A 21,779-nucleotide genomic window follows, 5' to 3' on the forward strand; every position below is an offset into this window, starting at 1 on the left:
GACTCCCTGCTGAGCAAGGAGCCCAGTACAGGACTCGATGGCAGGACCCCGGGACCATGACGTGGGCCGAAGGCAGACACTAAACCTACTGAGCCACCCAGCCGTCCCATGTTTTGTTTGTTTGTTTGTTTTTAATGCTCACGTTCATCTTTTTTTCCAAATTTTATTTTAGAAAATTTAAAGCCTACAAAAAAAACAAGATTTTCACCAGTTGATCACACTTTGCCATATTTACCAGTCATCTTCTGGTTGGATGAAGCCCACCTCCTCTTGCAGATTCCTCAGAAGGGGCACATGTATACAGTGTTCTGGCACATTCTAAACAGTTTTTCTATGGCTTTGACTCTTTCAAAAATCTTAGCAGGATATAGGTGGTTTGTACTTTCTTTCCTTGTGTTTCTTTAAAATACTGACTACTATTGCCTTGCTTTGTATGTTATTTTTGAATAATATGATGCCATCCTGATCCTCTTGCCTTTGTAAATTATTTCATCTTTTTTGCCTGAAGGCCCTAAGGATTTTTTCATCTTTAAATTCTAAATATGGTTTTATTAGGATATGTTTCAGAGTTGATCATTCTTGGTCGCTATTCCCAGTGTGAAAAATGTGTAGTAGATTCAGGGCTTCCTTTATTTCTAGGAAAGTTTCTTGGGTTATAGTTTTAAATAATAGTTCCGTTTCAGGGTTTTGACTTTTTTTTCTTCAGGGACACCAATGATGTCCAGTCTCCTTTGCCTGTCTCCCATCTCATTCACTTTCTTTCTCAGCCTTTTCACTTGTTTTCCTCAGTTTTCATCTTCTGTTCTCCTGATTTTCTTCAGGGCCTTTATTAAGTTTTCATTACAGTCTGTCCTCCCCTGGCTTCCTCTGTAATTTGGGCTTCCTTTCTGATACAATATTGTTGTTTTCTTCTCTTTCTTTCCTGACCTCAGCCAACTCTCATTTCATTCCTTCCTGTTTGCTTGCTTGCTTGTTTTACGTGTTTCTTGGTTTTACATTTCTGATTCAAGGGTGATTTTTCATATGCTCAAATGCTTGTTTGAGAATATCTGGTTTGGTTTGCAGTGTTGTGTTAGTTTTCTTCACCTCATGTTTGTCAGTGCAGTGGGAGGGGGATACTTTTTATCAGCAAAAAAGATTTTATTCACGGGTGCCTGGGTGGCTCAGTTGGTTGAGCGACTGCCTTCGGCTCAGGTCATGATCCTGGAGTCCCTGGATCGAGTCCCGCATCGGGCTCCCTGCTCGGCAGGAAGTCTGCTTCTCCCTCTGACCCTCCCCCCTCTCATGTGCTCTCTCTCATTCTCTCTCAAATAAATAAATAAAATCTTTAAAAAAAAAAAAAAAAAAAAAAAGATTTTATTCACATTTTCTGATATTTTGTAATAGTTTTGTGTGGGTGTGGCCTGCTTGTATCTATTCCTGTTCATCTTGTGGACAGGATTTAGTTTGAGAGTGCCCTCTTCTGGGCAGTTTCTGTCATGCGTGGTGGTGGAGGAGTGGGAGGGGTAGAAAGAGGGTTGGCATATCTTGCTGCTTTTTGTTTCTGCTGGTGCCTGAATGGTCCCTACTCCCTCCTTTGTGGCCATGTCTGCTGGGGAGATCATCTCTTCTTCTCCAGAAACACTGCTTCTCTGAGGCTGCTACTTCTGGTCCCCCTCACTTTCAGGCCGTTACCAGGTAGCCAGGGCTGTGGACTCTACCTAGTTGCAACCGGAGCCTAACATCTTGGCTTCTCCTGCTCACTTTCTGGGGTGCATATGTCTGTGCTGCCTCCAGCCCTCTGCTCCCCCTGCTCCTTTTCAGTTTTCCAGTGTCTCCTCTCCCATTCTGCATACCTACATGCCCACAGGGCTGGCGGGTGAACGGTAGGAGCAACTTGGGAAAACATTTTCCCTCTGCTAACAGATAATTTGAAGGTTGTAGTAATCTCTGTCATCTAGGGATGCTGAAGGCATAGAGCCCATGTGCTTTTATGCGTTTGTTCTCCTTGTTGATTTTATAGCTGTTTTCAGAGGATGAGGGGGAGATTTGGAATCAGGCCACCACCATTTTTCTCCAAACCCAGAAGTCTTCTTGGCCTAATCTAAAATTATGAGCACTGTTTGATATTAAAGAAGTTTTTTAGCTTTTATTAATGATTTCCGATTTGCTGGTTTGTGAATTTTTTTTAACTAATTTGTGACTTTTCACTAAGGAGATATTTTCTACCATTATTCAACCATGTAACCAGAGTGCTAATCATCATCGTAATTAAAGTATTAGTTTTTGATTTTCAGGTTGTCCTTAATAAGCTACTTAGATATTAAAAGCAACAATTTCTACAGTAAGAGTCTATTCACTCATTAATTTTATGTAGTGATAAAATATTTCTGTATAAATATTTTCCTGGTAAAGAGTTATTACTAAATTTGAAATATGAACAAAGTCAGTTCCTCTTCTATGAATTTTGTTCTCATAGTACCTTATTAATAAAGATCAGATCCCTGTCTTTTATAGATAAGAACTAAAAGAACCAAACAGGGAAGCACTCATATTTCAAGATCTCTAAGAAGAGGTAGCAATATTTAATATGGAACAAAAAGCTGGTGAATCAAATAATGATCTTTTATCAAGTAGTGGTGTCACATCCAATGGAGGTGCGTATTCTTTATCAAACAAAATGGGAAAATTGGAATTAAGCAGCCCTCAGAATATTCATTCAGGCTGCTGTTTTTTAGTATGTTTTGGTTTTAACTGCAGGGCACAGACCGTGGTAATGAATGTTTATTGTTGGAAATTCTACTTTTTGAGGAAGAAACTGTTTAGTCTTTTAAAAATAGCATATCAATTTTTTTTAGCAAATGTTTACATTACTTTTTTGGTTTAAAAATTGTTTCCGTGTTGAGGGACTACAACGTGTTCCATGTTTCCCTAACACCTTCTCTTCCCTGGTTCACTCGAAGCCAGATTCCTGTGTCATTTTGACTCCTTTTCCCCTGCCCACCCCATCCAGTCAGGCATGCTCCTTCTGGTGTAGGCAGTGGCTCTCAAATCCATTCTTCCCTCCATCTCTACTGACCTACTTCCGGCCCCCTCCCCTCTGCCCAAACCGATCTCAGTCCAAGGATAGCCAGCAGGAAAATGGTAACAGGTGGGATAAATCAGCAGAACAGTGCAGGGAATTGGCAAGGAGTTGGTGTCGAAAGAGCTGAGAAGCCTCACAGGGGAAGAGGCAACCCAGGGAGGCGCAGCCTGGGGCTGGAAGGACAATGAGAAGAGGAAGTGTTCTGAGGGCAGGAAAGCGAGAGCTCACACGTCCAAGAGGGCTGCCCGGAGGGAGCGGAAACCACCACTCAGGGCCAGAAGCTCAGCTGAGGCAGGTGAACGGAGTCAGAGTTGTGCCAGGCGCAGCTTCTCTTCTCCTCGGCCGGCCTCCGGGTCTTCCCAGCACCTCCCATGGTGACCTCCCAGGAGACAAGGTGGAAAGGGAGCCTGGGAAAAGTAGTTCTCTGCAACACACTGCAGAATAGGGGAGAGCTAGGGAATGGACTTTCTGGCCGTTAGGCAAGTGGCCTGCACGGTCCCTGACTGCTTTCCCTGCCTGTCTCTCTCATCTAAAAGAATGCACCCAAAGTTTATTCGCAATTACAGCTCTGTTGCTTTACTGGTCTGCTTAAACACCTTTATTTCAGCACAAATACTTTGAGAAATCTTCTGCTTTTTAGGATGCTTATGCCATCCTGAGATGCCTCTGTCCCTCCACCTTGCTGTACCCGTCTCCCCTGCCCACTCCACTCACCCACCTCCCCACACACTCTGTCCCTCGTACTCATTGGGGCACCAGCGCTTAGCTCCTGGGTTGTCTCTCCCTCCTCAGGCACATCATCATCCCAGGATATCATTGTCCTCATACATGACCCATCTGAGATCTTAAAGCTTCTTGACCTTTTTAGTTCTTCTCATCTCGACCTTGACTCTAGCCACCCCACTTCTCTTACTTGGATCTTATTACCAAGAACTGTTAGACTTCTGAAATCCAACCTCTTGTCTTCCAACCCTCTCAGTCCCTTATTCCTAGAGCACCTATTCTGCCTCATGAAAGGAGTGATTCTCAACCACAGCTCCGTGTCGAATCACTTTTTGAGATTTTAAACATTTATATGGCTTAGATCCACACCTAGAGATTCTGATTCAGTAGGTCTGGAATGGGGCTTAGGTACCACTGGATTTTTTTTTAGACTCCCCAGGTGATACTGATTTCCAGTAAGGGTTGAGAACAACTGCTCTAGTTCCGCCATTTTCTCCTAAAGTAATACCGCTTCTTATCCTCACTTTCTCTTATCATTCATTTTTTCAGCCAACCACTTGCCAATCTCTTCAACTTTTTCTCGTATTCTTCTATTGCACTCTTACAGGAAAACCTCCATCTTTATCAGGCTGACTGCCTTCTCCATTTTTGTACTGGGCTTCTGGAAGATTCTCCTAGAGAAAATACACAAATTGTGGATTTTCCATCAGTTTGTCACCTCACAGTCGTAATCTCCCATCTCATCTGTGTCCTTGATAATGCTAGAGGAGCATTCCGTGGATAAAGTTTCAAAATAGATTTTTTTGATCATAAATTCACATGGATAACTCAAATTCAAATCCAGAACCGTGGAGTTCTTCCTCATTTTCTCTCATTCCATATCTGCATCTCCCCTACAGTGAAATTCTAGTTTCCAAAACCTTCAGCATATTTGTTCATTTTCTCTCTTGCATGGTCCATACAAAAGCGTTTCAGAATTATAACCATGCTACCACCGTGAACAACTTCCCAGCTAAGTGAGGCTCACGAAGACCACAGAGTACTGTGTTCTAGTTATTTTAAGGAACTATTTTCTTTGTGACATTATGTTACAAACTTTCTATACCCTTAGGTTTATTTCTGTTAGTATTCAACTTCATTTTATTTTTTGAATATGTATAACATGTACGTGGCTCAAAAGTAAAAACTTAATGAAAACATATATTCAGTAGAGTTTTGCTGCCATCCCTCTCCCTTCCACTCTATTTCTGCCCATTCCTATACCCCTATAGCTAACCATTTTCATGAGTTTCTGTTTTATTCTTCCAGGGTTTCTTTTTGCAAAAGTAAGTAATTGCTTCCCCTCTCCCCTGACATACATGTGCACATGCTTAACACATTCACTCTTATTTCTCCTTTCTTACAAAGAGGAGGGAAATTAACCTCTACCTATTAAAGGGAGGACCATCAAAGAATTTATGAACATACTTTCAGAGCACCACAGTTTGCCCACCTCTGGTCACAAATTATTTACATTTCTCTCACCTACAAAGTACATTCACTCTCTCCCAAGAAGGCCTTTAACAGTCTCATCCCATTACAGCATCCATCCATTCAAAGGCCAGAATCTCTTTTTTGAAATTAGATTCAGGTATGGATGAAGCTCCTCAGTTGTAAGTCCTTAAGTACGGCTCCCTGAGTTGAGTTCCTCTTCATCTGAAGACCTGTGACAGCCAACGTACAGTGGCAGGGCCACATCTATCAAAACTACCATTCCAAATGGGGAAAACAGGAGGCACACGGTCCATCACGATTCTGAAATCTAGCTGAGCACAGGTTTCCCGTTCCCTGATTAGGACTCAGGCTTGGGAATAATTCCTCATGGTTCTTGGAGCCATTCTCTGGACTCTTGGGTCTAATTTTGAGACCTTTTTTTTTTTTTTTAAGATTTTATTTATGTAATTGAAAGAGAGAGAGAGGGAGCGTGTACCCAAGCACGAGCAGGGGGAGGATGAGGGGCAAAAGGAGAAGGAGAAGCAGGCTCCCCACTGAGCAGGGAACCAGATGTGGGGCTCCATCCCAATCCCAGGACTCTAGGATCTTGACCTGAGCCAAAGGCAGATACTTAACCAACTGAGCCACCTGGGTGCCCCATGAGACCTCCTTCCTTTATATGAAAGATAGCGTATGTTTTCAGCTGAGGGGTTTCTGCTTATTGGAAGGTCTCTTTTCATCTCACACTGTCTCTGTCCCTCAGTCCAAACCAGTGGTGTTTCTTGAATATAATTCTCTAATATCTCTGTGGCTCTTCTGTGAATCTTCCTGGGTTTTACTTCCTTATCTTCCCTTTAAATATTGGTATTTCTTCAGAGTACTCTTCTTGGTCCTCTTTTTTCATTCTATACTACTGTCTCTGGATGATCCCATTGACTTCAGGGATTCACTAGAATTCAAATGCTGATGATTCCCAAATCCTTATCTCTGAAGCAACACATACTCCTGAACTCACAAATCAAACAGCATTACTTGGATGTTGAAGCTCAAAACCCAATAGAGATCTTTGACACCCCCCTGTCTTTTACTTACCACATATATTTCTCAAGTCGACACCCTTTCTGTCTGTCACCACTGTCTGCTTTAGGGTAGACGCTTGCCATTTCTTGCCTGCATCGTTGAAAGCCTTCTCCGACTCCATTCTCTACTTCAGTTTTATCCCCATCCAGTGCATTCTCCACACTGAAGCCAGACAGCTTTTTCAGACCACAAACCTAGTTAACTACTCTCTTACTCTCAAATCCACTAATGACTTCCGGAAGCTTTCAAGATGAAATTCAGGCTCCTTGGCATGACCACAAGGTCCTTCAAGATCTGGCTTATATCTTCATTCTCATATCTGGCTACTTCTTTCCTGTCACCCGGAATATCTGTGCTGTTTCAAGCCTCCTCACCAATAATTGTGGTGCTCCCACTGCCTGCAATGCCCTTCCTCTTCTCCTTAATATACTTCAAGGTTCATTCAGCTCAGGTATCACTTGATTGCTATCAAGTAAAACTCCCTCCTCTTCCCTAATCTCCTTTTTACCTAGTGCTTGTCTCTCTCAGAGCTCTTACCAATCTTTTACTCGTCTATTTTCCCCAAGACCTTGAGCATCTTCAGGGTTCATTAAGGAAATCACCTAGGATAATGTTTACCACAAAATTATTTTATTAGTAAGTTGATTGATTAATTCTTTAATATTTAGGTTCTTCAAGTCCATTTTTTATGTCATCTATTCGTGGTACAATAATTGAAAACACATCTTCAGCTGGGACATTGACACAAATTCCTTTTTTCCCCAAATACGAAGTGGAACTTGATTCTCCTAGAAAAGTCATCCCATACCCTGGAAAGGAACACATTGAACGTGTTTTGGAAGAATATTCACATCAAGTCAAAGATCTGCAGAGAAGACTAAATGAAGTGAGTTGCGTTCTTTTCTTCTAGTACTTTATGCCATTTGGGAATGACAATGAGGCACGTTACCTTGGAACAGAACCTAAACTTACTAAAAGAAACACTTAGTGATGGATTTATTGGTTAAACTTGTTAATTTGGCTTATGCCTTCTATTTCAGTATTAAAAATTGGGCACATGAAGTTTATATACCTATTTTTCTCTTGTTAATAGAATTCCCTGGTTTCATTGTTAATTTTAATTAAACTTGAATAGCTCAAAATGTTATAATTAACGATGTTTATCTGTAATTATAATAATTGGTTCGGGCCTGCTGTCCTGCTATCATGATACATTGTTTTTCTTTTTTAAAAAAAATTTTTTAATTATTTATTTATTTATTTATTTGAGAGAGCAAGAGAGTGCACAAGAAGGGGGGAAAGTCAGAGGGAGAAGCAGACTCCTTGCCAAGCAGGGAACCCAACATGGGACTCAATCCCAGGACCCCCAGACCATGACCCGAGCTGAAGGCAGATGCTTAACTGAGCCACCCAGGGGCCCTGATACCTTGTTTTTCTTTACAAAGCAGTTGTGGGGATAGGTTTTTAGATGTATGTGTATATATGGTAACTAAATAGTATATAGAAGTTATTTGCTAAAATTTTATTTTTATATTTGCTAAAAATTTTTAAGTAGATCTTATGTAGAATGAAGCCAGCTTTAGCCAGCTTTACAGTTGTAAACTGTGTCCCAGTAGTCTGTAGTCTTCTAAAAGTGAAACTTACCATTGTACACAAAGCCTCTCATGATATAACCCCTCTCTGTACATTTTAACTTCATCTACTACCTGTTCCCCAAATGTACCCTCCATTCCAGCAATATTTAGCTATTTGCTGTTCCCTAGAGATAGCATGCTCTTCTAAAGCTTTATGCTTTTGCCCATCCCATTTCCTCTTCTTTACCTTGTCTGCCTGGCAAATTCTTATTATCCATCAAGACTCAGCTCAAGCATTTCCTTTTCTGAATCCTTTGCTCTAAACAGGACTAGGTATATTCTCCTCTGTACAGCTGTTGCCCTATGTGCACATGTCTATTGTAGTATTTAGTTCGTGTTACCGTATTCATTAACACCTTGTTCTACCTCATTCAGACTGTGTAAGCACATTTAGGGAAAAAACTACAACTTCATTAAGTGCTAAAAATCATGTACTATTGTATTATGTACAGGGATACAGAGATGAATAAGGTAGGACTCATAAGGGGTTCATAGACTTGAAGAGGATCTGGTATATAAACAAATAGTCATAATACCTTATGATAAGTTCACTAATAAAGAGGATAGGTGGGTTGGGTGGATGGATGGGTGGATGGGTGGATGGAGCGAGCACAGAGATACCAGTGAGGGAAAGAAACAGTGTCTTAATTCATTTTCCCTGTCCATCCTCTGGCAGAGTATCTGACACTTGATTGGCTCCCAGTAAATATGTGTTAAATCTCTAAATAAATAACAGGACTATTTGGATACTTGTAATATTTAGCATGAACCTCTATGTAACACATGTGCTAGGTACTGGATATATAAAGCTGGAAAAGATGCGGCCCTTTCTATGTACACATTTACAGTCTGTGGCTGAGATTATTTATTTATTTATTTATTTTTTAATATTTATTTTTTATTTTTTATTTTTATTTTATTATTTATTTGACAGAGACACAGCGAGAGAGGGAACAGAAGCAGGGGGAGTGGGAGAGGGAGAAGCAGGCTTCCTGCTGAGCAGGGAGCCCGATGTGGGGCTCGATCTCAGGACCCAGGGATCATGACCTGAGCCGAAGGCAGAAACTTAAAGACTGAGCCACCCAGGTGCCCCTTTATTTATTTATTTTTTAAGATTTTATTTATTTGACAGAGAGAGACAGTGAGAGAAGGAACACAAGCAGCGGGAGTGGGAGAGGGAGAAGCAGTCTTCCCACCAAGCAGGGAGCCCGATGTGAGGCTCAATCCCAGGACCCTGGGATCATGACCTGAGCCAAAAATCAAGAGTCAGATGCTAAACTGAGCCATCCAGGTCCCCCAAACCTCATTTGTTCTTGATACGTCTTCCCTGGTGTCACTTTATCACCATGTCCATCCATTGTACCTCATATATATTTCTCAGATCTGTTTCCATTTCCACTGTTGCCATCCAAAGTTCAGACTATACTGTAGTCATTCACCTGAACTATAAGAGGAAAAGATAGAGGGCCTTAACCTTATATTGGCTATATAAACATTGTCAATTGCAGAACCAGCTAGTATCCTATCACACTTCCTTTCCCGTGTAGTGTTTTTTCTGGTGGTTATTTTTTTTCTTAAGATTTTATTTATTTATTTGAGAGAGAATGAACGAGAGAGAGAGCATGAGCTGGGTGGGGGAAGGTCAGAGGGAGAGGGAGAAGCAGACTCTTATGTTGGAGGGAGCCCGATGTGGGACTTGATCCCAGAACCCTGGGATCATGACCTGAGCTGAAGGCAGATGCTTAACCAGCTGAGCCACCCAGGCGCCCCTTTCCTGATGGTTATTCTTGCCTTTCTTTTTCCTAATGCTGTGTGCCTTTATCATATGATCTTTTTTTTTTTTTTTTTAAAGAACCGTCATGTAGGTTTTCTCTCAAATCCTCCTTTGATCCCGGACTCTTCAGGAGTCTTCTGTCCTATTTTCCAGTCTAGGTGAGTTTCTTAGGTCTGTCTATAACTGTTTTCTTCTTTGCATTGCTTTTCTGATTGGATCCATGATTTCCAGAATTCACTGTTTTCTGTCTTCCTTTCTCTTGATCTACTTCTTCATTTAGTCAAAGCACATCTTTAGAAACTTAAAGGGTATATGTGCATACATTTTATGGATCTTTGCATTCTGAGAATGACTTTAGCTGGGTAAAGTTGAAAGTCATTTTCTCTCAGTTCTTTGAAAATATTGTGTCCTTGCATTTCATATTGCTGAGAAGTAGATGTCTGTCTGATACTTGCTTCTTTGTGGATGATGCTTTTACTTAATTTAGCTGGATAAAGTTGAAAGTCATTTTCTTTCAGTCCTTCGAAAATATTGTGTCCTTGCATTTCATATTGCTACTGAGAAGTAGATGTCTGTCTGAAACTTGCTCCTTTTTGGATGATATGCTTTTACTTAATTGAGGTTTGTCTTTGGAAGCTTTAACCAACTGAGCCACCCAGGCGCCCCAGTCTTTGGAAGCTTTAGAGTCTTCTGTCTCTGAAAATCCACCATAATGTGCTTAGGTGTGGATTTTAGTTTTTTCATTCATTGTGCTGGGGATTCAGTGGATCCTTTTGGTCCACAGATTTGTACTTCTCAGCTTTGATTTGTTTTTTCTTTGATAGTTTCATTCCCTCTGTTTTCTCAGTTCTCTCATTCTGTGGCTCCTACTGGTCATATGTTATCTCCTAGGTTATACCTCTAAATCTCTTACCTTTACTTTCAAAAGTTTTACCTACTTTCCTACTTTGGGGGGACATTTCTTGACTTCTAACATTTCTATTGCAGCTTTTTAGTGTGCAAGCATATTTTTAATTTCCAAGAACTCAGTTCTCACTTGGTCACTTCCTTGGCATAGTATTTCGTTCTTACTTTACAGCTGTGATGTCTCTCAAATTTCTCTGCAAATACAAGTTTCCGGAAGTGTTCTTCTGTTGCTGCATTACTTTGTTTCTTTGGATCCTTTTTTTCTCGTGTTTGCTTCTTTGTTTAACCTTGGTCTCCGTTTTTTATTTTATAACCTTTCTTCAGGTGTACAGTGGTGTTGGTTGGTTGGTTGATTGGTTTTTGTTCATACTCAAGGATGGACAATAAAAAAGCTGATGGCAAGCTGTCTAGCAATAGGCAGAACTTGATGGCTTTGCTTTGGGATGATTACATTGTATCAATTTTTATGCTGGGAGGTCTCGCAGTGCCTGATTTTAGAGATCTTAGTGAATTTCTCTGTGGTAGAACACCTTGACTTTTGGGGGGTGGTTGTCTGCTGTCAAGTTTTTAAGTGGGTTGGAAGTGGGGATTGACTTTTCTGTATACAGAATTTTAACCAGTTTTCCTGCTTTCAAAAATAAAACTTATTTCTATATCTTGAGGTAGAAATCTGATTTGTTTTAGAAATAGTGTTTTGGTTATTAAGTAAAGAATAGATTTTGAAAGGGGCCAAGCTTGAGACAGTGATACAAGTTAAGATAGTTCAGTAATCTAGGTAAGAAATGATTAATTAGGCCTTGCAATATGGTAAAAGGAGAAGGAAGTACACATAAAAATAAATTAGTAATATGTGGATTTTTGGAAATTATTAGGAATTTCCTAATAATTTAAGGAAATATGTTCCTCTGGTAAAGGCTGATTTGCATGGCATTTTTTTTTTCAGAGCAATGAATTGCGTGAGAAACAAAAGTTTTACTTAAGGCAGTCAGTCATTGATTTGCAAACAAAACTTCAAGAGATGCAAATGGAGAGAGATGCCATGGCTGACATCAGGTTGGGCATCGTTACGTAAAATTATTTTAAAGTTTTACTCTTTGTAGTATAAAACTACTTGTGTGAATATGAATTTTATCAATATTATTTCTTCTCTTTCATTTATTTCATAGACGAAGGGAGAGTCAGTCCCAGGAGGATTTAAGAAATCAGCTTCAAAATACAGTTCATGAACTTGAAGCTGCCAAATGCCTTAAGGAGGACATGCTGAAAGATAGCAACGCACAAATAGAGCAGCTGAGAAAGATGATGCTTGGCCATGAGGGAGTGCTTCAAGAAATCCGATCAATCCTAGCTGACTTTGAAGAAGCCTCAGGCAAGAAAATATATGAACACGAGAGCGTGTCTACTCTCCACTTCCGCAACATGGGCTCGGCTATTAGTAAAATCCTAAGAGAATTAGACACAGAGATTTCTTATCTTAAAGGGAGGATATTTCCAGTAAGTGGTGAGAACACTATTCAATTTTATATTAAAATTCATTAAGAGAATAGTATTAGGTATATAATTTTTTAAGTTCTTAAAAGTAAGCCAAGTTCTCATTTTTGTTCTCTAAAATAACAGTTATTTCTACAATGATGTCTCAATACTTTAAGGGAACTAGCTTGATTTGCCTGTATGGCTTCATGAGAGTATAACCACCCAAAGTAAACAATCTAATAAAATGCAGTGAAAGAATGTATTCGGTTTCTATATTACTTTTATTTGCTTCTTTCTAAAGTGTTCCTTTAGGGATACCTGGATGGCTTAGTCGGTTAAGCGTCTGCCTTTGGCTCATGTCATGATCCCAGGGTCCTGGGATCAAGTCCCCCACTGGGCTCCCTGCTCAGCAGGGAGTCTGCTTCGCCATCTGCCCCTACCCGCCACTTGTGCACACAGGGGTTCTCTCTCTCTCTCTCTCTCTGACAAGTAAGTAAATAACATCTTTAAAAACAATAAAGTGGTCCTTTGGTTGGAAAATCTCCAACGTTTCCAAGATGTAGATTTACCAGTCCCTAAATCAGCATCTCTTTTTTATAACTAGGTAGAGGATCAGCTTGAAGCACTGAAGTCTGAATCACAGAATAAAATAGAATTGCTTCTTCAACAACATCAAGATAGGTGGGTTTCTGACTGAAGTATAGAAAGTCATAGTGAACTAAACCATAGGTTTACAGTCCCTCATCAGCAATTCCAAAATCGAAAATGTTCTGAAACAAAAGTTTTCTTCGTTGGTTTGTGGCAAGTTCATGTGAAAGGGAAAATTTTTCTGACACTTGTTTAAAAGGTTCAGGAAGACTTTATTCAAGGCTTTTGCAATAGGGATTCTGTGTTAGGGGAAAGAGATGAGACTCAGCTCTCCCAATACAACCAAGGAAGTAGGAATTTACAGCCAAGGAGCAGGTGAGTGGGGCAGTGGAGACATCAAGGGTGGGGGGATTCTCACTAAACTGACTTAGCAAGATTCTTACTAAGCCTGGGCAGGCCAGGGCAGTTGGGGGAAGGGTTGATGGGTGCCAAGGTCAAGGCCTACAAGATGACTCAGAGGAGCCTGACTAAAGTTTGGTCAAAGAGAGAGTCTTTTGTCATTCATTTGTTGACAAAACCTGACTTGAGCTTAATGTAAAGCTTTATGATATAAAGTCTTTATGATTTAGTGTAAATATTTAAAAACCTATTGTTGTATTTGTAATATGTTTGGCTTATAGGAACTTCCCTATGTGTGTCATATAATATATAGTACTTGTAACTTATTACCATTGTAAAATTTAAAAAAAAAAATCCGAATTCCAAAACTTAAAATGAGCACTATGTTCAAAGTCAAAGCAAAATACTCAATTTGTGAGTGTTGAAAACCATTAATTTTTGGAATAATTCATAATCAAGGAAAATCTTATGTATCAAATAACAAACACCACATTCTTTTTATAGGATTGAGCAGTTAATAAGTGAACATGAAATCGAAATAACAGGACTTACCGAGAAAGCTAGCAGTGCTCGAAGTCAAGCCAATAGCATCCAGAGTCAACTGGAAATCATTCAGTATGTGTGTCCTGGTGGTTTGAAATTGGTATCATTTATCTTCATTTTAGAGATACTGTTTTCATTAATGTTCTGTCCTAAGATCTTTTAAAATTGGCTTTAAAATCTCACAAGAAAGTAAAACTTCTCTCACATTCAAATGAATGGAAAAGATTACTTAAAGATAATATTATATGACCATATAAGAAGTATTATTGGCGTAAGTGAGAAGGTATTTGCGCCCCTCCACCTGTCCAGTTTGTTGCGGGGGCTGTTCAGGGTGACAAGGTTGGCAGCAGGACAGGGCTCCAGGCGTGACTCAGGCCCACCCTAGAGGCCAGCCAAGCCCGCGGCTGAGGGCTGAGGCCCGTTGTTATGGGGGAACAGGAGCAGGGGGTATTTCCTTCGAGAGGAGGGACTAGAAGTTCTTTCTTTAGGCTTTTCTCCTCTTTTATGCAACAGTACTTTACACAGCAACTAAAGGGATGTCACTGTGGCGCCTTGTCCACGTCTGTCTCCCCCATTGGTGCACTGAGTATGTTGTGACTGCCTTTCTAAAGGCCCCAGTCACTAGGAATAGCACGTCCTGTTGGCCCAAAAGCAATGAGTTGTGTGAGAGGACTGGGCACGGGCATGGTGGGCTCAGTCTTCCCTGATCCTTCCCAGGCAGTGGGCGCAGCGCGCACCTTGTGCTCAAGAACAGTGTGACCAGAGGCCGGTACCGTCTGCACGCCAGGGGTTAGACACGTATTCCCTGTAAGGCTGTCCTCGCTGGCCAGGGGGTGGACAGGAGTGCTGCATGTGGGTCCGCGATATGTAGCCAAGGCCTGGGGCAGCAGCCGCCACCCCTGCACCCTGTGTTCTCCCTTAGGGGGAAAAAAAAAAGTATTGCAAGTATTTAGGCCTCTTGAAATTGGATGTTTTAAATATTGTTCATATTACAACTGATAGGATCAATCAAAAACACATGTGTATGTGTAAATATATATAAATAAAACGTATATGTATACATAGAAATAATTTTGTAATTTGAGCTTATATGTATTGAAACCTTTTATTGGGACATTTTCAATCATATACAAAAGTAGAGAGAAAATAGTACAAATGAACTCCAATATATACTATCTAGTTTCAGCACTTAACAACATGGTTGAACTGAAGCTTTTAAGAAGAAATTTTGGAAAATAAAAGACTTTTCACCTAGTTAATGCCATATAAAAGAACTAGTGGCAGTATCTAAATCACACTTATTCTTAGTTTGCTGTTTGCTTTTATTCCCCTTTTAAACTCTTCTTAGAGAACAAGCAAGAAACCAAAATTCAATGTATATGCGCCAGCTCAGTGATCTGGAATCTACTGTTTCTCAGCTACGTTCTGAGTTAAGAGAAGCCAAAAGGATGTATGAAGACAAGGTGAGGTTAGATTTGGCTGCTCTGCCTCCCCACACTATTATACACAGATTTAATTACAAATTTTTTAATAGTTTATTTGAAAATGAGGAATCAAAGTAATGTCAAATTAAAAGCAGTTTTTAAGATGGAGTAGGAGGATGCCAAATAGTTTTATGTTAAATTATAAAAAATTTTTAAAGGGGGCACGTGATGTAATGAGCACTGGGTGTTAGATGCAACTGATGAATTATTGAACACATCTGAAAAAAATTATAAATAATTTTAATTTAAATGGTTTATCCAGATTAATTGTTAATTGTTCAAGTTTCTAAAAAAATAAGTTAAAAATAAGAGCACTTAAATTTTTTTTTACAGGCTTAGCTCTAACAAAGATTTGGAACCAGGCAGTCTCCCCCTACCACTCAGTACTTGAGGGGCCTACCTCTTAGGTTTTACTTCAACTCCCAGTTATTAATCACTGTGTGGCTAGCAAACCGAATTAATAAGATTAGTCTAAATAAAAAATAATTAGGAAGATAAATCTTCATCTTTTATCACACAATTCCTCTTAAACCCAGATACTCACATTTGATATTCTGTTGTTTTTATTCTCTCACTTTCCATAGCTAAAGAGGAGCTGTTCACTATCAACCATTTATCCAGAGCTTATGTTTTCATTAATCGCAAGCATTTGTAAAACAGTAGAGACCCTAAAAAACCAGCAGAGGGCTCCCATTCAGAGGAGCTCAGTTTCTTTATTCCCTGTGAGAAGGGGGGCCCACCATCCATGCCTGTTTGCAGCAGTCCAGTTTATACCTGCTATCCCCGTGTCTTGTTTTGTGAACACTACCTTTCATCTCCAAATTGACTCAGTTTGGAAGACAAACTCTAATAAGTCATCCTACCTATAAGAGAACCTCCCGTTTTAACCATCGCTTTTAGCCAACTTCTCACACCTTAGCTGATTGGGAAGAAATAGAATATAAGGAAGTTGCCAGATTTCCTCTAAAAAATAGCCCAATTCTACAGGGTGGTAACAGTACAAGAAAAAAAAAAAAACTTCACATGGGAAGAAGCAGGTAAATACTGCAGCTCTAATTCTTCCAGACATTTGCCCTCCTTCGGGCAGTCCCTCATTTAGTTACCCCGTCACCCCTGTGTTGGCCACAGGAGGGGGCTGTTCCCCCTTGGTTCTCGAGTTCAAGGGCAGAATGTAAAATTACCTCGACCTTAATTCCCTGTGGCACAGCTAAAATAAGAATAGAAAATTTAGACATGGCTTTACTAAAGTCTAAACAATAAAGAGTAATGTGAAACTACATAATCTCAGTTATGAGATTTGGATCCTCTACCGTAGTGGCTTTCAAACATTTTTCATCACTACCCACAGTAAGAAATAGCTTACCTTCCTATCTATTATACACATATGACTGAAACGAGTTTCACGGAACAGTATTTACCAATATAGTAACCGATATTCATCACTATTCAACCTATTTTAAAAAAATTAAATATTCGTTGTTTATTGACAAACCCTTTGAAAAGCTATGAAGTCCTAAGCAAAACTCAACTCACTTGTGTCTTCTTACATAATTTGAAAGTGCTCTAGCTTTCCATTGTAATGTTGCTTGGAAAAATGACCTGTCCATAAGCTATCACCCATTGTTTGCTAATTCACATACAGTCTAGATACAGCACCATGCTGCTCAACTCTAAATTTGAGCATGGTGGGAAATTTTAACGAATACTGAATACAGTAATAGAATACAAAGAATACAAAGAATACAAAAACTGCTTTTGAGTTTTTATAAATATTTATCTCTTTGGCATTGTAGAAGCATAAGCATCCAGATGAATGACTGCAGACTTTTTCATATGAATGTTCTGAGGCCGTATGGATATATAATGATACATATAGATATGATGTTAGAATCATTATCTTATTTTGCCCTAATGTAAATAGTGGATCACCAATAATTTTGTCAGTCTTAAAAGGTCAACATTTAATAAAAATAAGGGGGACATACCACCTTAGCTAATTTTAATCTAGATCAATGAGATTCATAACAACATATTGAAAATACGGAGTTGGCACCAAGATGGTGGTTAACTAGGCTCTCTTATTAGTAACTCCCTTTAGTCAGGGAACACTGAGAGCTGATTATCTTGTCATGTTAATATAGAGTTGAATGTACTTTGGCCTGAAATGTCATCATGGTGACATTTTCACATGGTGAAAAATCAAGCTAGTTAACAAAAGGATTTCATTTGGGGGCCATGAAATATTCTATTGTTATGAAATGTTTTTGTTGTTGAATATAAAATCTAAAAACCACAAATCCTTGCTTTATTTCTTTCATTTTCATATACCTTGACTTTACATTGCTAAAGCCTATGAAAACTTTAAAATCAATTTTATTTTCTACTGTTTTTGTGAGCATATTAGTGTATACTATCCAAATAACACTAAGGGAAAAAAATCAAAGAAAATAATACATAAAAGCTATGATTAAAAGTGAGATTTTTTGTGAGAAGAAACTTTAAATGAGTGTGTAGATACTACACATCAGCATAGTTTATGAGAAACAGTATTGTATTTTCACCTGCGGTCAGACTCCTTCAGAAAAAAGTCTTTATTATTTAAAAAATTGGATGACATGATAGGTCTGAAAAAAACTTTTCCAACTAGAAAGCATAAATTGTCCTTTAGGAGGACAGTGTGTGTCTTCAAATTAACAAAATATTTTCATACTGATGGAAATAGAAACCGTGTTTCAAAGAAAATTGTAGATGTAGCTTTTGTAGCTTACAAAAGTGTTCTACTGTAATGCTTTTTTCTATTCTTCTCTTTCCATTTTAGGAGAACCTCCAGAATTCCCCTTTACGAATTTGGACCAGTAGAAGCTGTCATTATTGGCTCTGTAGATTTGGCTTTACTCTTAACTTTCGCTTTTTGACAACAAAAATATCTCATGATCTTGATTCTAAGTTTACTTTTCCTACTTTGAAAGCATTTGGGGCTGAATTTCATACTCAAAAAGTAAAGATTTAGTAGCACTGGCTGGAGCTATATCCTGTGCGGGAAGAGTCTGTGCAAACCTCTTTGTGCAGTTCTGCCAATGCACCCCTGTGCTGACCCACAGCACCTCTCAGTATCCAATGTCTGTGTCATCTTTCGGAGCACAGAAAACAAAAGAGAATTCAGCTTGATTGGTAACGTCTCTAAAATCATTGTAAAGATTCGAATGAGATCCAAGTACTTATTTGTCCAGTGATCCAAAACAGAAAGTAGATTCATAGATGGTGAAAGGGAAAACCAGTGCTGCTATTGGAAAAGAAAAGAAAAAGAAAAAACCTTTGATATATCTCTCGGATGTCAGTATTTATTCTGGACATTTCAGAAGGCTTTGTAGTGTCTTGTACAGCTGTTTGTTCAGCTCAGCTGCTACTTCAGTGGTTTTCCCTTTCACTCTCCATTTCTCTTCTTGATTGATTAAGTAACAGAAATATTTTTCCTCTAAAAAGTGAAAGGTAAAAGCAGAGCTATAGCAGTTGAGTCAGTACTGACAACTACAAAACCAATGTTCCTGCAGGGGTCTGGAGGAACTTCTGATGCTTGATAAACCTAGAGGGAAAGAGGAGACTTGGCTCTCTTCTTTTTCTGTGTTCTTTTCTTTCTTTTCTTTTTTAAATTTTGGTCTCCTGAAGTTTACCATCCAGTTTGATGTTATCAAAGGGTGATCCAGGATATTTAAAAAAAATGAAAACGGACAAAATAGCAGGTCTTAATTTAAGCTTTTAAAGCACATGGACAAATACTTTGCTCAAAGAGAAAATAGTTTATGCCAAGCTTGGACTAGAAAATGTTTTAGTCATATGAGTAACTCTTCACTTTGAAAGTGTTCTTACTAAATTTATAGCTCAGAATGTTGTTTCTTTGACCATATTTTGTTTCCAAAGACAAGTGGAAATTATAGAATTTCAGCTTTATTAATACTGTTCTTCTCATGTGAGAAAGTATTAGACACAGAATTGAAAGGACTTCCAAAGATTATCTAGAATATTCTTTTCAAATTTTGGATTAAAAAAAAATTGAGATTCAGAGAGGTCATGTGACAGAACTGGACCAGAACCTAAAGTGTTTGACTCTTAGCCTGATCATGTTCCCTCTCTGATTACATTTGTCCACCCACAGTAAAAGTCTGTGGGCTTTCTCCTAAGTATTCCTAATGTCATTACTAAGTGTGTGCTGATTTGGTCTTTCCCAATAATAATAGAGCTGAAAGGATTATATTAGCTGATACCATTCCTCCACTTTCCTTAGGAAGCTACTCATGCCACGGAGGTTGAGTTGTTGTATGGCTTTTTTCTATATACGCCCCCAAAGGAGCACAAGAGTGCAAGAATTTCTTTATTAGAATCTTTTAACGTTTCTATTGGTAGCCTAATGTTTTATATACATTTAATTCGTATGAAATACTTGCTGATATCTAACATACAGTCAAATATAAAGTCATTTTTAAAATATGTCCAGTGTAAATATTAAAATGTGTATTCCAATCCCTGTAGGCTATGATTCTACTCTGTAGGTAAATGTGAAACTGTTTGATGATCCTATATAAGTACTTTTTAAAAGTCATATATATGTATGTGTAGTTAAAGGTATATAAATTCTATGTATTCATACTTAGCATTTATCAAAGAGGTAGTTGCATATATTTGTGTTTATATAACTAATAAATATGTGCTGAATTAATAAACAAAGGTCTTAAATGAACGTGGTCCAGAAAAAAATAGAGTCATCAAGAAAAAATTAGTCTTGCTCATCTATTTTCTAAGAAATTTTCATCACGGTTTGTCCTCCAAACCAGTCAATAGGTTTTATTCTTGACATAGTAAATCTGGAAGCCTGTTGAAGTAAGAAGGAAATGTAGCATTTATGTAGATATGAAGGATTTCTTATTACTGGTTGATGAAATAGTATTTTAGTGATTACACTAAGTATCAACATGTTCTCATTATTTTAATATGTCTGTATCTAAATTATGAATTTGTGGGGCGCCTGGGTGGCTCAGTCATTAACCGTCTGCCTTTGGCTCAGGTCATGATCCCAGAACCCTGGGATCGAGCCCCGCATCCAGCTCCCTGCTCAGCAGGAAGCCTGCTTCTCCCTCTCCCCCTCCCCCTGCTTGTGTTCCTTCTCTCGCCGTGTTTCTCTCTGTCAAATAAATAAATAAAATCTTTTAAAAAAATAAATTACGAATTTGTGTGGCTCAGCTAAAATCCAAACCTGGGGTCTCCATCATCTGAGATCTTAACCTCTTCGCCTACCTTGCATCTACAGGTCAAGAGCTGTAGGGATGCTATGAACAGTGATGGGCCTTCTGGCATATTGACATACGGACACGCATAGTCACACAGATCAAATAGCTGCCCTCTCTATGAGAGAAAAATGCACCTATACCAGTCCTTTAAGATTGGTATTCACCCATTTTATAGTTGAAGGAAATGAGGATTGGAACACATAATATGTATATAAGTATTTTAAATTAATATATTTAATTTAAAATAATTTTAAATTAATATATTTATGTACATGTAAGTTCATTCATCCTTTCCAAATTGACTAATAATGACAATAATGAAAAACTTGTTATTACCATTCATTCTTTTATATTCAATGCCTTTTGTTATTGAAACTCTGATAGTCTTAAAATAGCTCTTCTACATATAGTATAGGTCGTTTGTGGGGGCTGTGCAGAATGTTATTTATGCCTCATCAAGCTTCCTTAAATACTGAATGACAACACATTCATAGAAGGTAAATCTTGAATAGTGTGAAAAAGATTACAGACAATGTCCATATCTAACGGTATCAAATATTTCATTTTGGCTAATTTCCCTGGCAAAATTAAATTCTATATAGATCCTAAGTTTAGAAAACTTTGCAAAACATAATAAGCTTTTATTTTTGCCCCCCAAATAATACCATTTGTTTCCCAAAGACTGTATTTATTTTATACCCCCCACTAACATAGTCAGATTGATTTGTGCTTTCCTTTTAGATAGAAGAGCTTGAAAAGCAGTTAGTCCTTGCCAACTCAGAGCTAACCGAGGCACGGACAGAACGTGACCAGTTCAGTCAGGAATCTGGAAATTTGGATGATCAGCTTCAAAAGCTGTTGGTAAGACTATGCTCTAAATATGAATACGATTAATTCTGGGAAGTTTCTCACCAAAATATTTCACAAACTGGTTTTATTTATAAGATTACGAATTTTACATAATACTTGTGTATACATACACAATAGACTGTCGACATTATTCAAGTTTTGCGTATAAATAATATTCTAAACTTTACCTTTTTTTTTTTTTCCTTAAGCAGTGATAGCTTGTAAGTTAGGTGAAGCTAGTCTTCAAACGGCCCGTCTTTCAATTAGGTAAATGTGTTCGACTAAATTGAGGTAGTACTGTGTATTTTAAAGCCAAATAACATTCGAAACACTGACAATTTGAAAGGAAGTTTAAGTAAAAAAATTTTTTTTAAAAAGGAAAGAAGATTCCATAATAGTGAAGCAGCCTGTGCCCTGTTAGAGGTACTAGAGGCTGAGAAATTTAGGAAAGGAAACTCTTGGCCCTCCTTTGTGTGATATTAGCGGTAGACTAGAATAAATTTCTCT

The 21,779-nt window shown here is 38.5% G+C and overlaps 1 protein-coding gene across 1 annotated transcript in view; it reads left to right on the plus strand.

Annotated features, from left to right (window-relative positions):
• Nucleotides 1-2,569: 2,569 nt before the first annotated feature.
• The window catches only part of CCDC158 (coiled-coil domain containing 158), an 85,031-nt gene continuing 65,821 nt past the window's right edge, over nucleotides 2,570-21,779 (plus strand). The window contains exons 1-8 of the mRNA XM_021702404.1: nucleotides 2,570-2,636; nucleotides 7,009-7,226; nucleotides 11,598-11,707; nucleotides 11,821-12,148; nucleotides 12,732-12,808; nucleotides 13,619-13,729; nucleotides 15,006-15,120; nucleotides 21,165-21,284. Of these exons, the coding sequence (XP_021558079.1) occupies nucleotides 2,570-2,636; nucleotides 7,009-7,226; nucleotides 11,598-11,707; nucleotides 11,821-12,148; nucleotides 12,732-12,808; nucleotides 13,619-13,729; nucleotides 15,006-15,120; nucleotides 21,165-21,284 (1,146 nt within the window). The remainder of the gene's footprint in view (nucleotides 2,637-7,008; nucleotides 7,227-11,597; nucleotides 11,708-11,820; nucleotides 12,149-12,731; nucleotides 12,809-13,618; nucleotides 13,730-15,005; nucleotides 15,121-21,164; nucleotides 21,285-21,779) is intronic.

The sequence above is a fragment of the Neomonachus schauinslandi genome, chromosome 2 (genome assembly GCF_002201575.2).
Source record: "Neomonachus schauinslandi chromosome 2, ASM220157v2, whole genome shotgun sequence".
NCBI classification, from domain to species: domain Eukaryota; kingdom Metazoa; phylum Chordata; class Mammalia; order Carnivora; family Phocidae; genus Neomonachus; species Neomonachus schauinslandi.